Source organism: Mastomys coucha, unplaced genomic scaffold (genome assembly GCF_008632895.1).
Source record: "Mastomys coucha isolate ucsf_1 unplaced genomic scaffold, UCSF_Mcou_1 pScaffold16, whole genome shotgun sequence".
Taxonomy (NCBI): domain Eukaryota; kingdom Metazoa; phylum Chordata; class Mammalia; order Rodentia; family Muridae; genus Mastomys; species Mastomys coucha.
This window is the reverse complement of record NW_022196898.1, coordinates 51291790-51306726: the sequence shown is the minus strand read 5'-3', so window position 1 is coordinate 51306726 and position 14937 is coordinate 51291790. Positions and strand designations below refer to the sequence as shown.

At 35.2% G+C, this 14937-nt stretch overlaps 1 protein-coding gene across 2 annotated transcripts in view; it reads right to left on the bottom strand.

Moving 5' to 3' along the window:
* The window catches only part of Trim33 (tripartite motif containing 33), a 78094-nt gene that overhangs the window by 23368 nt on the left and 39789 nt on the right, over positions 1-14937 (bottom strand). For both annotated transcript variants that reach the window (XM_031375027.1, XM_031375028.1), the window contains exons 5-11: positions 12402-12518; positions 9977-10091; positions 7099-7245; positions 6445-6562; positions 3911-4185; positions 2962-3126; positions 1420-1617 (exon numbers count right to left, since the gene is read on the bottom strand). In XM_031375027.1, the coding sequence (XP_031230887.1) occupies positions 1420-1617; positions 2962-3126; positions 3911-4185; positions 6445-6562; positions 7099-7245; positions 9977-10091; positions 12402-12518 (1135 nt within the window). The remainder of the gene's footprint in view (positions 1-1419; positions 1618-2961; positions 3127-3910; positions 4186-6444; positions 6563-7098; positions 7246-9976; positions 10092-12401; positions 12519-14937) is intronic.

The window sequence follows — 14937 nt, the reverse complement described above, 5'->3', positions numbered from 1 at the left end:
AAAAAAAAAGTCCAGAGTAACAGACACAAGAGTAAGAAAAGAAGAAAATAGAGAATGATGCCAATGTTATGTTTTTGAAACCATGAAAATACGGAGAATTAGAGGTGATAGCAGAACAATCTTGCAAACATACTAGAAACAATGACAAAACTAACTTTTCAGGCTATCTCAAACTTATCTTTTCGGTGTTGCTATGGATAATGAAGAGTATAAATTTACAAGCAACAGTATGAATCAACTTCCAATTACTACATGCATAGGAAAATAACTCACCACTATTTCCTTATAAATAGCAATATTACATATTCTAGCAAGTGATTTCAAGCATCGAAATATGTTGCCCAAGAAAGCATTTTGCTAATTATAAGTTAACTTACAAATACAACTTCTTAACTTACATTCCAAAAATTACTCTATTCTATTATATAGTCTAATACTCTCAGCACCAATACTATTCCCATTCCCTTAGCAAAAAGAAAGGGGAAAAAATATCTTCCAATATCAAGAAACTGTAATAGAGTAAAAGAATCACAAGAAGTCAGTGATTTCAAGTAATTGTGAAGTTATAAAAGCATCATTTAAAACTCTCACATAGGCAGGCATGGTGGCACATGGCTTCTAACCTAGCTCAAGAGGCAGAAAGAGGATCTCAGTGACTTTACAGCCAGCCAGGGATATGTAAAAACCTGTCTTAGCAAAACAAAACAAAAATGTTCTACTATTTTAATAGCTTTACTGTTTCTTGCTGCCATGGAGACCTCCAACTGTAATAAGGGAACTGTAGAAGCCTCAAGTCTTTATATCTAAGAACATAATTTTAATTCAAATAAACTGGAAATTTTAAAAGACATAGAAGACATGTATTATTAGGAAAATGTCTCAACTGAAAGAAATGAGAAACCTCATTTGCAATTCATTGTCTTTTTCATCATTATTTCTTCCCTTTCAGTATACGTTTAAAAGTGCCTGATATCTAAACCCTTAAACACAGCCTTTCTCTACCCAAGTGCTTTATATGAGGAGTGAACTTCCCTTACTTATGGATCAAAAATAAGAGTAACAAAAGATGACAACCCATTTGGTCCTGGGTCTGTTTTAGGCTACAAATTCTTATAATGCATATTATTTGATTGAGGCCTGCTTTGGAAAGTGCTAAAAAGTGTGGAGAATTAACATTATCAACAAAGCTAGTAATGGTCTATTATTGTACCTGTTTACAGATACATGTATTCAGTGTCTTCTAACTTTAAAACAAATGAGTATTAGTTTCAGCACAGTAACTTTAAATTTTACATATGTATCCATTACTCTTCAGAAGGATCAAGGAAATATGGGCCCTGAAACTAAACAAAATCTGAAACATATATCTTCTTCAATTAGTATGAGATTTTAAATGATTTGCTTAGCTTAAATACAAACCTGTATAGGTGGAATATCTGGCAACGATGGAAGGTTTTCTGGATTGGTGACTGAGGGTATTAATTCTATTGCTGTAACAGACGGGCTGGTGGGGCCTCGATTTGCATTTGCCATAGTTGCTGTGGTAGGGCTTGTTGGGTTAATAGGGTTGTGTGCTGATACAACAGGGAACGGTCCAGCATGTCCTGGGTTTGAATGCTGTTCAGGAAAGAAGGTACTATTATTAGGTGCTCTGTCAGCATCTCTGAACCATACTTTAGCAACAACTAGAACTATTTTTAGTGTACACTTTTCAAACTAAAAGTACCTGCAAATGACAAAGTGGGGCCTCTCAAACTTATGCAACAGAACAGCTTAAACTAGTCTTCATTTTTCACTCATTTTTATCTACTATCTAAAGAAAAACAGATTTGCAAATAATTATTAAGCTGTCAGCCTACTGATCTGATCACGGAAATGTGGAGGCCACCAAGTTTGCAACTAGCAGGACACAGAAGGCACAGTGCTGAAGACATTCCTCTCTTGACTCTTTAGTCTTCTAGCCAATTAAAAAAGAACTACAAAATATAACTTGATATGGTAGAAATTCATGATGAATTTCAAAATGAGGTTGATTTCTAGCTCTACTATTATGCAGTCCTACACAGTGACATAATCTTAAATAGTAATCCTGAATTATGGATAAATGATCCCTTTTTGATTTCATTAAGAGAGCTATTACAAAGAATAAGGTCATACATATTTAAGGTCTTTTGGAAATATTTTGAGGTGCCGGGTAAGTCCTTGGAACCATATAGGTCCTCTGTAAGATTAACAAGTGCATTAATCAGTGTGTCACTTCTGCATTCCTATATAGTTGGCTTTTGAGACAAAGTCTACTGTAGCCCAGGCTGACCTTGAATTTTTGATTCTCTTACCTCTAACTCTCTGGCATTGTAATAACAATCAAAGCCACTAAGCCTGACATAATTTACTTTTATTATTATTATGATTAGTAGTAGCAGTACTAGCAGCAGCAGCAGCACTTTCATCTTGGGAGTTTCTTGGCAATAATGGATCAAACCCAGAATTTCAAGAATTTTACAACAGATCTACACCCACAATAATTTTTAAGATTAGGCATATCTAAAAAGAATAATACCCAAGTATAGAAACACAGACATACATACAGTTAGCTTTATTAAAAGAATTCTTTGTTATCAAGATCAAAATGTCACGTTAAAAGGCATACTAACAATATCAGGAAAATTGAAACTCTAACCTTGATTTTCAGAATTATCGTTTGTGACTAAAGATAAATCAAATGTTCCTTGACTTGTTTTTCACTCTGGGTAATGTGCTTAGATAAACCAGAGTATCTTAATCCATGGTATAAGTTTAAAGAGACAAATTTTCATATGAATATACATTTTTCTGGGACAAGAAGATATATGTAAAACATCAAATTATCATAAATATCAAAGATCCTCATCAACAACTCTAATTATGATCTCTTTTAGTTTTAAAATTGTATGATTCTTACAAATGTAACTCTAGGCATACTTGTCTTTGGAGGTGTGGCTGCATCATGGAATACTGAGGGCCACTGTGCCTGGGGATCCCTGGTATTCTGGCAGCATTCTGAGCCAGTCTCATTTGATGGGCTTGAAATGCTCCACAGTTCATGTTGCCTCTTTGCATTGTTTGCACACTGATCAATCTTGGAGGCTGTAAAAAGTAGAAATTTTAATTCATATAGTATCTCCACTTTTTGTTTTGTTTTTGAGACAGGTTTTCTCTTTGTAGTCCTGGCTATCCTGGAACTCACTATGTAGACCAGGATATTCTCAAATTCAGAGATCCACTTGCCTCTGCCTCCCAAGTGCTGGGATTAAAGGCATACACCCCCACTGCCCAGTTGATATAACATTTCTACAAATTTATTGTTCCAATCATAAAATGTTTAAATCATAAAAAGTAACAGTAATTCAGTTAGAACAGAAGGGTATAAGTATTAAGTAGTATTAAGTCATATTCTCTTTCCAAATCCAATACTTAAAGAACCGATAATTACTATAAAAAGTCACTCCAAATTTTTTCTATTTACCTTTTTTGGGAGAAAGGAAGGGGGGGAAGGGAGGAGTGAAATGGGGGTCAACATTAACTCATCTCGTCATGGAGCTGACAATACTGATTGTAAAGCAGCATATAAACACCACCAAAGAAAAGAATAATTTCAGCAAATGTCTAATGCACCAGAGCTTAGAAACAATTTGGTTCTTTGGCTCACAACTGTGTGGGGGTGGGGGGTAGGGGGGGGCACATATCATATCAAGGGGCAAAATGTCACTGCTTCCCATGATCTTACTTAACACCTTCATTCTTTAAACTTTCCTCATATTTCTAACCTTTGAACTTCACCTAGTAACTCGTGTAATTCATGTGCAGAGAATGAAGTGTAGATTTGTGATCTTCTTAATTTCTATCATTAATGGAAGAGTACAATGCTTACCTGTTGTTGTAACATCTGTGGGGCTGCTTGTCTAGGATGCTGCTGGGTTGTTGTTGTTGTTGTTGGTACAGGAGCTGGTGGTTGCTGCAGTCTCATCTGTTGTAACTGCTGATGTTTCTGTGCATACACTTGTTGCTGCATGTGCTGGAGTCGAAGCTGTGCTAAATTAATCTGTCCAGGGGTTTTACTAATGTGGTTTGTCCCTGGAGGAACTTGCCCAACTACAACATTAGGAGTATAGCCAGGAGCTGGCTTACTCTCTATTACTAGATTACCTGAGGGTTTAAAAAAATAAGAAGGATTTACAAATAGTCAACTAAATTGCCCACTTCAAAGATGAATCACTATCTTTTCCTCCTTCTGACAATTAGCACCTCAGAGCATCCAACAGTACACCACAAATGAGAGCTAGGTTTGATGATGCTAATTAGAAACTCAATAGCTTTGAAAGCCCCTTGAACCCTCCCACAAAAAAGCTCATTATTTGGAATAAACTATCTGTTCTTAGACCTGTGTGGGTGTGGTGTATGTGTGGATGTGCAAGTTTTTGGAGTTGGGGCGTGGATGGTTGTGGTCATGCACAACAGTGCACATGTGGAGGTCAGAGGACAACCTTTGGATGTCAGTCCTCACCTTTCCAGCTAGTTTGAGGCACGGTGTCTTTGCTGCTGCATAACCCAGGCTAGCTGGCTGGAGACTGAAAGAGATATTATTAGAGGAAGGATCCAGTCAGTCTGAACCAATTCTTCCATGACAAAGACTCCAGGATATATTCATAATGGTTGCTATACTGATTCTATTCTACACTTATTCTTTTTCTCTTTGTAACTTCTTTCCCTCCTTCCTTTCTTTCTAAATGTGTATGGGTGTTTTGACTATATATATATGTGTGTGTGTGTGCACCAACCACTGTATGCTTGGTTACCCAAAGACATGAGGAGAGGCTACCAGATCCCTTGAAATTGGAGTTACAGACAGTTGTGAGCTACCATGTGGGTGCTGAGAATTAAATCTGGGTCCTCTAAAGGGAAGCCAGTACTCCTAACCACTGAGCGATCTCTCCATCTCCCCCATCTGCTTTTGAATTATCAATGTTAAGGGTGAAAAAATACCCAGCTACCAAAGAATTTTCTGTGGAAATTCTGAACACTTTAAATCATTTATACCTTTAAACTGGTCATTTCCCCTCCTTTTTAAACAGTCATTTTCTTTGAGGTAATATTGGCAGGCCACAAAGAAAAAAAAACTTGTTGCAAGTAATTTTTATAAAAATTTTTTTGAAAATGCAGTACAAAATGAAATTCTCCTCTCTCCTCTCTCTCTCTCTCTCTCTCTCTCTCTCTCTCTCTCTCTCTCTCTCTCTCTCTCTCTCTCTCTCTCTCTCTCTCTCATTCATTCCCCAGCCCCTCCTAGTAAGCCAAACAACAGTGATTTTCTGGTGCTACATTTAAAGTCAAAATTGAGTATCTTTTTTCTGTTTACCCAAAGAATATATTATTTTAAACAGTAAAATTCAAATCTCAAGGGCATGATTACTTTGAAAGTGGAACTATTCAAATGGATGACAGATTTCATTCTGAGTCATACTGTTTCATTTCATTTTACTTTAAGAAAAGGGGTCTTACAAATGGATAGACTCAAGTAGCCCTCCTGTCTCAGTCATAGTGGCTAAAATTACAAAATTCACTTGCTTGGTTTTTTGTTTACTCTCAACATTCACCCATGGTCTTTAGGTCAACAATATGGAGGAAACAAAAAAATCAAAGTCTATTTCTATTTCTTTCTTTCTTTTTTTTTGTTTTTGTTTTTTTGAGACAAGTTTTCTCTATATAGCCCTGGCTGTCCTGGAGCTTACTTTGTAGACAAGTTTTCTCTGCATAGCCCAGGCTGGCCTCGAACTCAAAAATCCACATGCCTCTGCCTCCCAAGTGCTGGGATTAAAGGCATGCGCCACCACCGCCCGGCTCAAAGTCTATTTCTTTATTGAGTGAAAAAGAGTTCCTTTTGTCTAACATTCCTTGGAATGTGGCTATAACACTTCAGTGAACTCAAATTCCTTCACCATTGAACCATGTGATATAATTAAGCTACTAAACATCTATATAATTATTCAGAGAATAATCATTTACTAAGCCGATATTAATCTTGAAAAAGAATGGATAGAAATGGAGCCCATGGAAAAGCACAATACCAGGACTGAGAAGTGTGCTGGAGAACAGGGTTCAAGCCCCAGCACCAAGACCTAAATAATAGCCTAGACTTAAAGAGAGTTTCCAATATCTAACACATTTCTTAAATCATTCACATTCTTAAAGTTTAAAAACTGTATCAAGAATCTGCTAAAGTCAGGCAGTGATGACGCACACCTTTAATCCCAGCACTTGGGAGGCAGAGGCAGGTGGATTTCTGAGTTCGAGGCCAGCCTGGTCTATATGAGAAACCCTGTCTTGAAAACAAAACAAAAAAAAATCTGCTAAAGTGGTTTCTCCTCTCAACTTTATAGTCTAAATGGTATCTATGAAATGACTTCTCACCTAAATTCACTACATTTTTGGCCCAGAAGGTGGGATCACAATGGAAACGAATTGCTCCATTGGCAGCAGGAACAGGATCACATCGTGCTTTCAAAATATGACGTAACTGAAAAGTAATCTTCAAGGGAAAAAAAAATTCACATTAGTATTAAAATTAAATGTTAGCTGAAGAAGCACACTAGAGACATATTTTTAAGTTTATAAAGCCCCAGATATCACAGAAGACAGTGTCAACATCTAAATTAGCAAGCACATGAAATGTACATCCTTGAGTTTCTGCCACATTTGATAATAAACTGCACTAAGATACTGAGTATCCTCAAAAGAATACATATGGCATGAGAGTCCAGGAAAATGACAGAAATATAATTATTAATCAAAAGTAAATGGGAACAACAGAAACAAAAATTTTCCAGCTCTTTCAGTCAGAGAACTGAGTATGAAATTCAGGTTAGCCTTGAACTCAATCCAATTCCAAGTGCCGGCTAGAATTACAGTTATATACCATCATGGTCAGCTTTTCTGAATCTTTATATAAAGATGGTTACATTCGCCAAGATAAATATTTATGCTTTGAATAGGTTTTTATATTTACTTTCTACACTTCTAAATAATGGGTCCATTAGGTATAAATAAAGATACAATGTGCCTCACCAGGCGCTTGCTATAAAGTAGTGCCGTGCTGCTGCCACTTGCGATGGCCCAGTTTGTAAAGTTCATCACATGCTTCACCTGCCGGGAGAGGCCTGTGATATCACTCTGCTGCTGTAGGAGCTTCATCTGTCTTTCTTTTGTAACATTCTGAAATACAACAATAGCTTCACTTAAGAATTTAAAAAAACATTCACATACACAAACACCCCTATCTACTGCAAAAACTGTATAAGAGAAACCTGTAATTATTTAATGAGTCTATAAACAATCAGAAGGAAAGCAACTAAGAAAAGTAGAACTAAATCTTTCTGCTCTAAATTAATCCACTCCATTCAGGACATTAGCAGTTTATGGTTTTCCTTTCATCAAATAATAACTGTTCAAAATAGTGTCGTCCTGTCGTTAGGTTGATCCAATACACTATAGCCAACTTTGAGGAATCATTTTATATAATCTTAACTATGTTTTCTGTGTCAAAGAAAATACTGAGCTACTTACTAGTACCGCATACTAACATGGCTTGAAGATAAGGTTAAATACCTAAAACAAAAGAAACAAAACAAAACAAAACAAACGCCCTGAAAAATTCTAGAGGTATAAGGATGAAACTAGGTAAGCTGGTATAACAAAGTTCACAAAGAAAAGACAGTTTCAGGAAAACGGTGCAAGGAAAATAAAAATCAAATGTTCAGAAGAAATTACTCCAAAGAAAGGACAGGAAATGTCCACATACTTTGACATAGAGTGTGCCCAAAACAATCTACCTACTTAGTTATTTTCTTCCCCCAACTATTCAACTTCATTTACTAAACAGTATTTTTCAAAGGTGAACAAGTTCACTTTATAATATAAATCAATAGATAAGAGGTATTGAACAGATAGAATTATAGCCTCAATAAAATCAATTCTTTAACAAAGCTTAGGAAAACATCTCTTTGCTTTGAAAAATATTATACAAGAAATCACTATTTTAAAAATTAATATCATGGGCTGGAGAGATAGCTCAGAGGTTAAGAGCACTGACTACTCTTCCAAAGGTCCTGAGTTCAAATCCCTGCAACCACATGGTGGCTCACAACCATCCATAATGAAATCTGATGTCCTCTTCTGGGGTGTCTGAAGACAGCTACAGTGTACTTACATATAGTAATAATTTTTAAAAAGTTATCATGCTAACAATATATGGGCTATTTATTTATTACAAGGTATTTTTAAGTTCTGAAGTCCTTGAAAGGGATTTACAATTACCGGATGTATAGGTAAATATATAATACATTTAAATGTATCAAAAATAGTTACTGCTGGGCAGTGGTGGCACATGCCTTTAATCCCAGCACTTGGGAGGCAGAGGCAGGCAGATTTCTGAGTTCCAGCCTGGTCTACAGAGTTCTAGGACAGCCAGGGCTATGCAGACAAACCCTGTCTCGAAAAAAACAAAAAAAAAAAAAGTTACTACTAACTGCTCTGGATTCATAACATTATTCTGGAAATTAAATCTAGGCTACAAGTAGAATAAGTAAGAAACACCCAACTTTAATATATTCAAGACTTTTTTTTCCTTTTTTTTTTTTAAAAAGATTTATTTATTATTATAAATAAGTACACAGAAGAGGGTGTCAGATCTCATTACGGGTAGTTGTGAGCCACCATGTGGTTGCTGGGATTTGAACTCACAACCTTCAGAAGAGCAGTCGGTGCTCTTACCCACTGAGCCATCTCGCCAGCCCTATATTCAAGACTTTTATTCTCACTACTGCTTTTCAATGCAAGATGTGTTTAAAAGACAAAAATTAAGTGGTGTGCTCACAAGATTCTTTCATTTGCATGTAACTACGAGACTCATATCTTTAAAGGGGTCTATGAAAAATTAAAATAGAAAAAACTCTAAGGACAATCTAAGGTTAATGGAAACTAACTACATACTTTAAAGTTACAACTTTTAAGTGGCATATAATATATATCCTCAATATCATGTAAACCTACATAAAGCATAAAATGTTCAAATAAGAATGTTTATCCTTTAAAAAACTGAGCTTCTATAAAATTCACATTTGAAATTTTCTGAGAATACATCAAACTGCAGTAAAGATTTAAATCAAAACTTGTTTTGGGACTGGTCAATGGTGATATATGCTTTTAATCCTAGCACAGGCGAGGCAGAGGAAAAGAGATCTCTGAATTTGAGGCTGCTATGGTTTACAGAGTGAGTTTCAGAATATTCAGGCATACACAAAGAAACCCTGTCTTAAAAAAAAAAAAAAAACCAAAAACCTAAAACCTTCACTTAAGATTTCAAAACTACACAAGAGTCTCAAAAAATATTCACATATTAATTTCAAAATATGAAATGTAATAGTATAGGATTAATTAAGTTTAAGGTTTGTATTTTTGGCCAATTACAGAAATACATAAATTGCTCAATCACAAGTCCAAATGCATTTATATAAAGAAGTTAAACTGAGGCCTCTTGCTGGAACAGAAATAAGCTGAAAGTGCTTGCTTTGTCTTCATTTACATTGTGTTTTAGTAACAATTCTTTCCTAAGATGGTATCACTATTACCAAGTTATATCGCTTTAACACAAACAAAAAACAGTGTGCACACCTTTAATTCCAGCACTTGGGAGAAAAACAGATTCTAGAGGCTCAAGGCTAGTATGATTTCCAAGCCAGCCAAAAATCAAAAACATCAACCAGTGTTATTAAAATGAGCTACAAAGTAACTAAATATAAGTTCTCATTCCAAATAGAAAATTAATAACAAAAAAAATCATTTCTTATTTTACTTTATCTCCAAACAATTTAAAAGCACTTTCAATACACATTGAGAACAGCTGAAGAACAGGAGAAGCATTTTTAATTTTTGCTTTAAACCATACCTCTAGCTGTTGTAAGAGAGATTTTCCTTTCTTATTAATTTCATTGATAAGGGTGAAGATGGCCACTTTAATTTCCTGTTCTACTCGTTTGTTAGTCTCATTTACTTCTTTAATCCTGAATAAGAGAAATGTACCATTAGGTCATCAACTCAAACTGTGTGAATGAACAGTTACAGAAATCCACCTAACTAGGTACTTTATACAAAGGAATTAAAATTAAAAATTTGTCAAAGTACATGACTTATGTTTTAACAGACCTAACCATTTTATTAAATCTAGAAGTCATACAAAGATTGAATTCAATATTTACTAATTTAAAGTAAGGTCATGAAGCCCAGTTTATTCCTCTGTAGAAAACAATCTCAAACTCCTATAGCATGAACATGATGTACAAATATCTAGCACTACTGACTTAGTGTTAAATTTACTACATTTATTTTGTTTAAACCTTTTAAAATTCCATTTAAAAATGTTTCTGCCAACAGAAGAATAATATTGGAATCAATAGTTCAAGACATCCAACATCAAACAACTGAACCAAAAAACAAGTCATAAAGCACACTGGAAAGAGACAAGTCTCAGACAGATTTACTGTAATTAAAAACATATACACTAAAAACTAATGGGAGGAAGGTAGCTGCAGAGACAGCTCAGAAGTTAAGAGCTTTTGCAGAGAACCCAGGTTCAATTCTTGGAACTCGCATGGCAACTCACAACCATTTGTGAGTTTGAGGATATCCAACTTCTCATTCTGGCCTCTTCAAGCACCAGACATTCAGTGTGCACACAGGTAAAACACCCACAAATATAAAACAAATTTCTAAATTAAAAAAAATAATGTGGGCTGGAAAGATTGCTCTGTAGTTAAGAGTACTTAACACTCTTGCAGAGGACCTGGATTCATTGCTAGCACCCACCAGAAGGATCACAACTCTCTTAAGCCAGACTGGTTATAGATTCTGGGTAATAATTCTGGATCCTCTGGAAGGGCAGTAAGTAAATACTCAACTGCTAAACCATCTCTACAATCTTGCCTCTTACTTTCTTTTGGTCTCACTGAAGATGAAAATTTCCATTGTATATAAACTATTATTTTCCTTCATTCAAATATTTAATACATCTTATTACGTGCCATTTTAACTATCACAAACTAATAGATTTTACTATTCAAGATGAAGCTTCAATATCATGACTTTACATAATAATCACAACCCTATTCATATTCTCAGGAATTTCCAGGTTTAAAGTGTTCCAGTTAAACATGTCAAAAATTACAATTTAGTAAACAGGCCCTCTTTAGAACTTCTTACCATTCATCCTATAAATAATCTAGTTAGCTTATTAGTGTATCTAAACAGAATAGTGATAAAATAATGAGGCTAGAGAGTTGGCCCAGTGGTTAAGACCACATGTTCTTGAAAAGGACCCAGGTTTGGTTCCCTACACCTACATGGAGGCTCACCACTTCCTTAGACACTAGGAATGCGTGTAGTAGGAATGCTGTAAACAGATATACATGCAGGCAAAGCACTCATACACACAAAATGAATCTTTTAAAAAAAAAGAACATCTTTAAAAATAATAATGATGATGGTGGTCATGGCAATGATAAAAATAACAATAGGTAAGTACGTAGGACGCCAAATCTGTATTATATATTCATCTTATAATGCTGCTAATGAAATAAGTAGTTCTGAATGCTTATTTGATAATATATTTGTTCACTACTGGGTTTTCTGTTGTTTCAAGTATGCACCCAAGCGTGCATGTTTTACATCTGCCTGCGTGTGTGTATGTGTGTATAAGAAAGAGAGGGGCCAGATAAAGATGTTGGATGCCCTGCTCTATCACTTTCCTCTTATTTCCATGAGATGATCTCACACTCAGCCTAAAGCTAGGCTGGTGCATCAAATACCTGTCATCCTTCTGTCTTAATACTGTATCTTCTACACAATCTCTGCTTTTAATTTAGTAATTCAGTCCCCTCCATATTAACTCATTTTTCAAGTTCAAAGAATATATACATTGAAATCTTATTAATTATAAAAAGTCAAAGATGTCCAGCCATGGCAGTGAATGACTTTAGTCCCAGCACTCCGGAGGCAGAAGCAGGTAGTAGATCTCTGAGTTTGAGACTAGCTTAGTCTACAAAGAGACTTCTAAAAACAGTCAAGGATACACAGAAGAACCCTGTCTCAAAAAAACAAAAATGAAACAAAAGATCAACGATACATCCTAAAATTTTTAAATCTTTTTTGTAAACTTGTTTAGTTAATAAATACACCAACTTTAAATTTTATCATTTCATCTATTAAAAATTTTGTCTTCTAACTATGTTTAATGTAGTAAGAAAATAAGTTTAATTTGGATGCACTTTCTTAACAAACTTTAAAACAAAATTATATTTTTTATGTAACAGGCTTACCTATTCTGCACTTGTGTAGCTGCAAAATGAACGTAATTCTTCTTTTCAAGAAGCTTAGCCAACAGATTTTCAATTGCACCTTTTTGATTTTGAAAAGCTTCTTCTAAAAACTGATACCTTAAAAAAACAAACAAACAAAAAGCTGTATTTGAAACCGAAACTTGAATTAAGACTTAGGAAGTTAGTTACATGAGACAATCCTGAAATAACTCTATCTGCTGGTCACTTGTATAGTACAACAGCCATTTAATGCCATCTGCCTGAAACACCCATTATGAAAGAAAACTTTCCTCAGAAAACTCTTAAGTGTTCTGACTTACATCAGAAGTTTTAACTGAGGATTCTATTTTTTTTTTTTGGTTTTTTTTCGAGACAGGGTTTCTCTGTGTAGCCTTAGCTTTCCTGGAACTCACTCTGTAGACGAGGCTGGCCTCGAACTCAGAAATCCACCTGCCTCTGCCTCCCAAGTGGGATTCTATTTTTTTTAAACCTGAATAAGATACGTACAATGTAAGTTATAAAATACATCATACTATAAAAAAAAAAATCAAAATTACTAAAGTTCTAATCACTTACCAATCTAATGTATATAAACTCAGTGACTGAGTTCTGTAATATAAACTCATGTTCTAAGCAAATACTCTAAAACATACGTACTCCCACAAACCTAATTATGCATTTAAAAATAGAACTAGAGTCAAAATGAACATGCATGTTGTATCTAGTTTTATTTATTACCTATGTTTCATGAGGCTTTCCAAAGGAATTCTATCAAATAAAGACATCAATGTAGCTTTACTCTAACAATGTCAATGGTTGATATATGCTCAAACTTTCTAATTATAACACCTGAAATTTAGATTTAATATTAAAGTCCAGAGCTCTTGGCTACCAGATACTAGAATAATAGATTTCATTTTATAAATTATTCATTAAATCAACAAATTTCAAGTTTCTCCTGCATACTTGTAATTGTCTCTTTCTTGTTGTTCAGTGTACTTTCTATGTAAGTAAAAAGACCCCTATGGCTCAAATTATAGTAATACTTAGGCACAAATACACATTGATACCACACTATGATGAGATATAATCTGTACCAAAAATGAGGTATCTAAAAAATGGCTTTGAGACCTAGGAAAGCTTCACAGAGAAATTCTAACAGTTGAATGTTTAGTACATTACTTACTGAAATTTCAACAGGATCAAAGAATATTCAAATGTCAAAATATCAGACAAAATCTTATTTAAAATAAACTAAATATTAAGGGCCAGGTATAGCATGTTATTTCTTTGTTTTGTTCTCTAAGTAACATGAAGCCTTTGAATAATTCTAAGCAGAATATGAATATTCAGAACTCAAGGAAATACAACAGAAATAGAAGACTAAAAATATCAAACCTAAGAAATATCAAACATTATACTAAGAACAATTAAAACTCTTCAGACAGAAGCACAGGCAGGATATTGAGGTACTTTTACTAGTTAGTATAGTAAAAGATGCTAAAATAATCGGCATTTGGGAGACATGTTTTAGTGATGTGAGGTCAACTAAGGTAATGTTAATAGTACAACAGCAAAATTAGATGAGCCCACTAGGTACATACAATAGTGCCATAAAAGTTATTGGGGTAAACAATTACATTGGAGCCGGATTTTAAGGTCTATTACACAGACAACTAGAGCACCATACAGCAAGCATATCGGGCCTAGGCTTGGGAGGTCACAGGCCCTAGTCAAGAACCCTACTACTGTTCCTTTGCTAAACAAGTTGCTCCTTCTCTAAATTTTTATGCTTAGATCCATAGATTAGACGTTCCCTCCACCTTGCCCAGAAAAGCTTCTCCTTGCAATACTCAGCACTTAATGCTGAGACTTGTAATTGGTGAAAGTGCTAAGAATAAGTCTCTGAGTGGTGAGCCCTAAATGAGACACCTGTATGAATGCCACCATATCACAACTCCTACCCCAACTGAGATATTATTACAGAAGGACTTAAGAATATAAGAGCCAGAGGATAGAATGGAGAACTGTGGGGCTGGAAAGATGGCTCAGTGATTGACTGCTCTTCCAAAGGTCCTGAGTTCAATTCCAAGCAACCACATGGCAGCTTACAACCATCTATAATAGGATCCGATGCCATCTTCTGGTGTGTCTGAAGACAGAGTACATGAGTACATGTACTCATATAAATAAAATAAATAAATCTTTGGATGGATGGAAGGAAGGAAGGAAGGAAGGAAGGAAGGATGAAAGAACTGTGAAATATTGTCTTGGGGGTGTGACATAGCCACTGCAGTCATGAACTCACTATAGCTATGATATCCTACACAAGATCAAGTCAACAAGATCACTCAATATTCCGCAACAGGCAGCACTAGCTTGACTGAGTGATAAGATTAAAAGAAGAAGGAGAAGGAGGAGGAGGAGAAGGACAAGGACAAGGACAAGGACAAGGACAAGGACAAGGAGAGGGAGAAGGAGAAAGAGAAGGAGAGGGAGAGGGAGAGGGAAAGGGAGAGGGAGGGAGAGGGGAAGG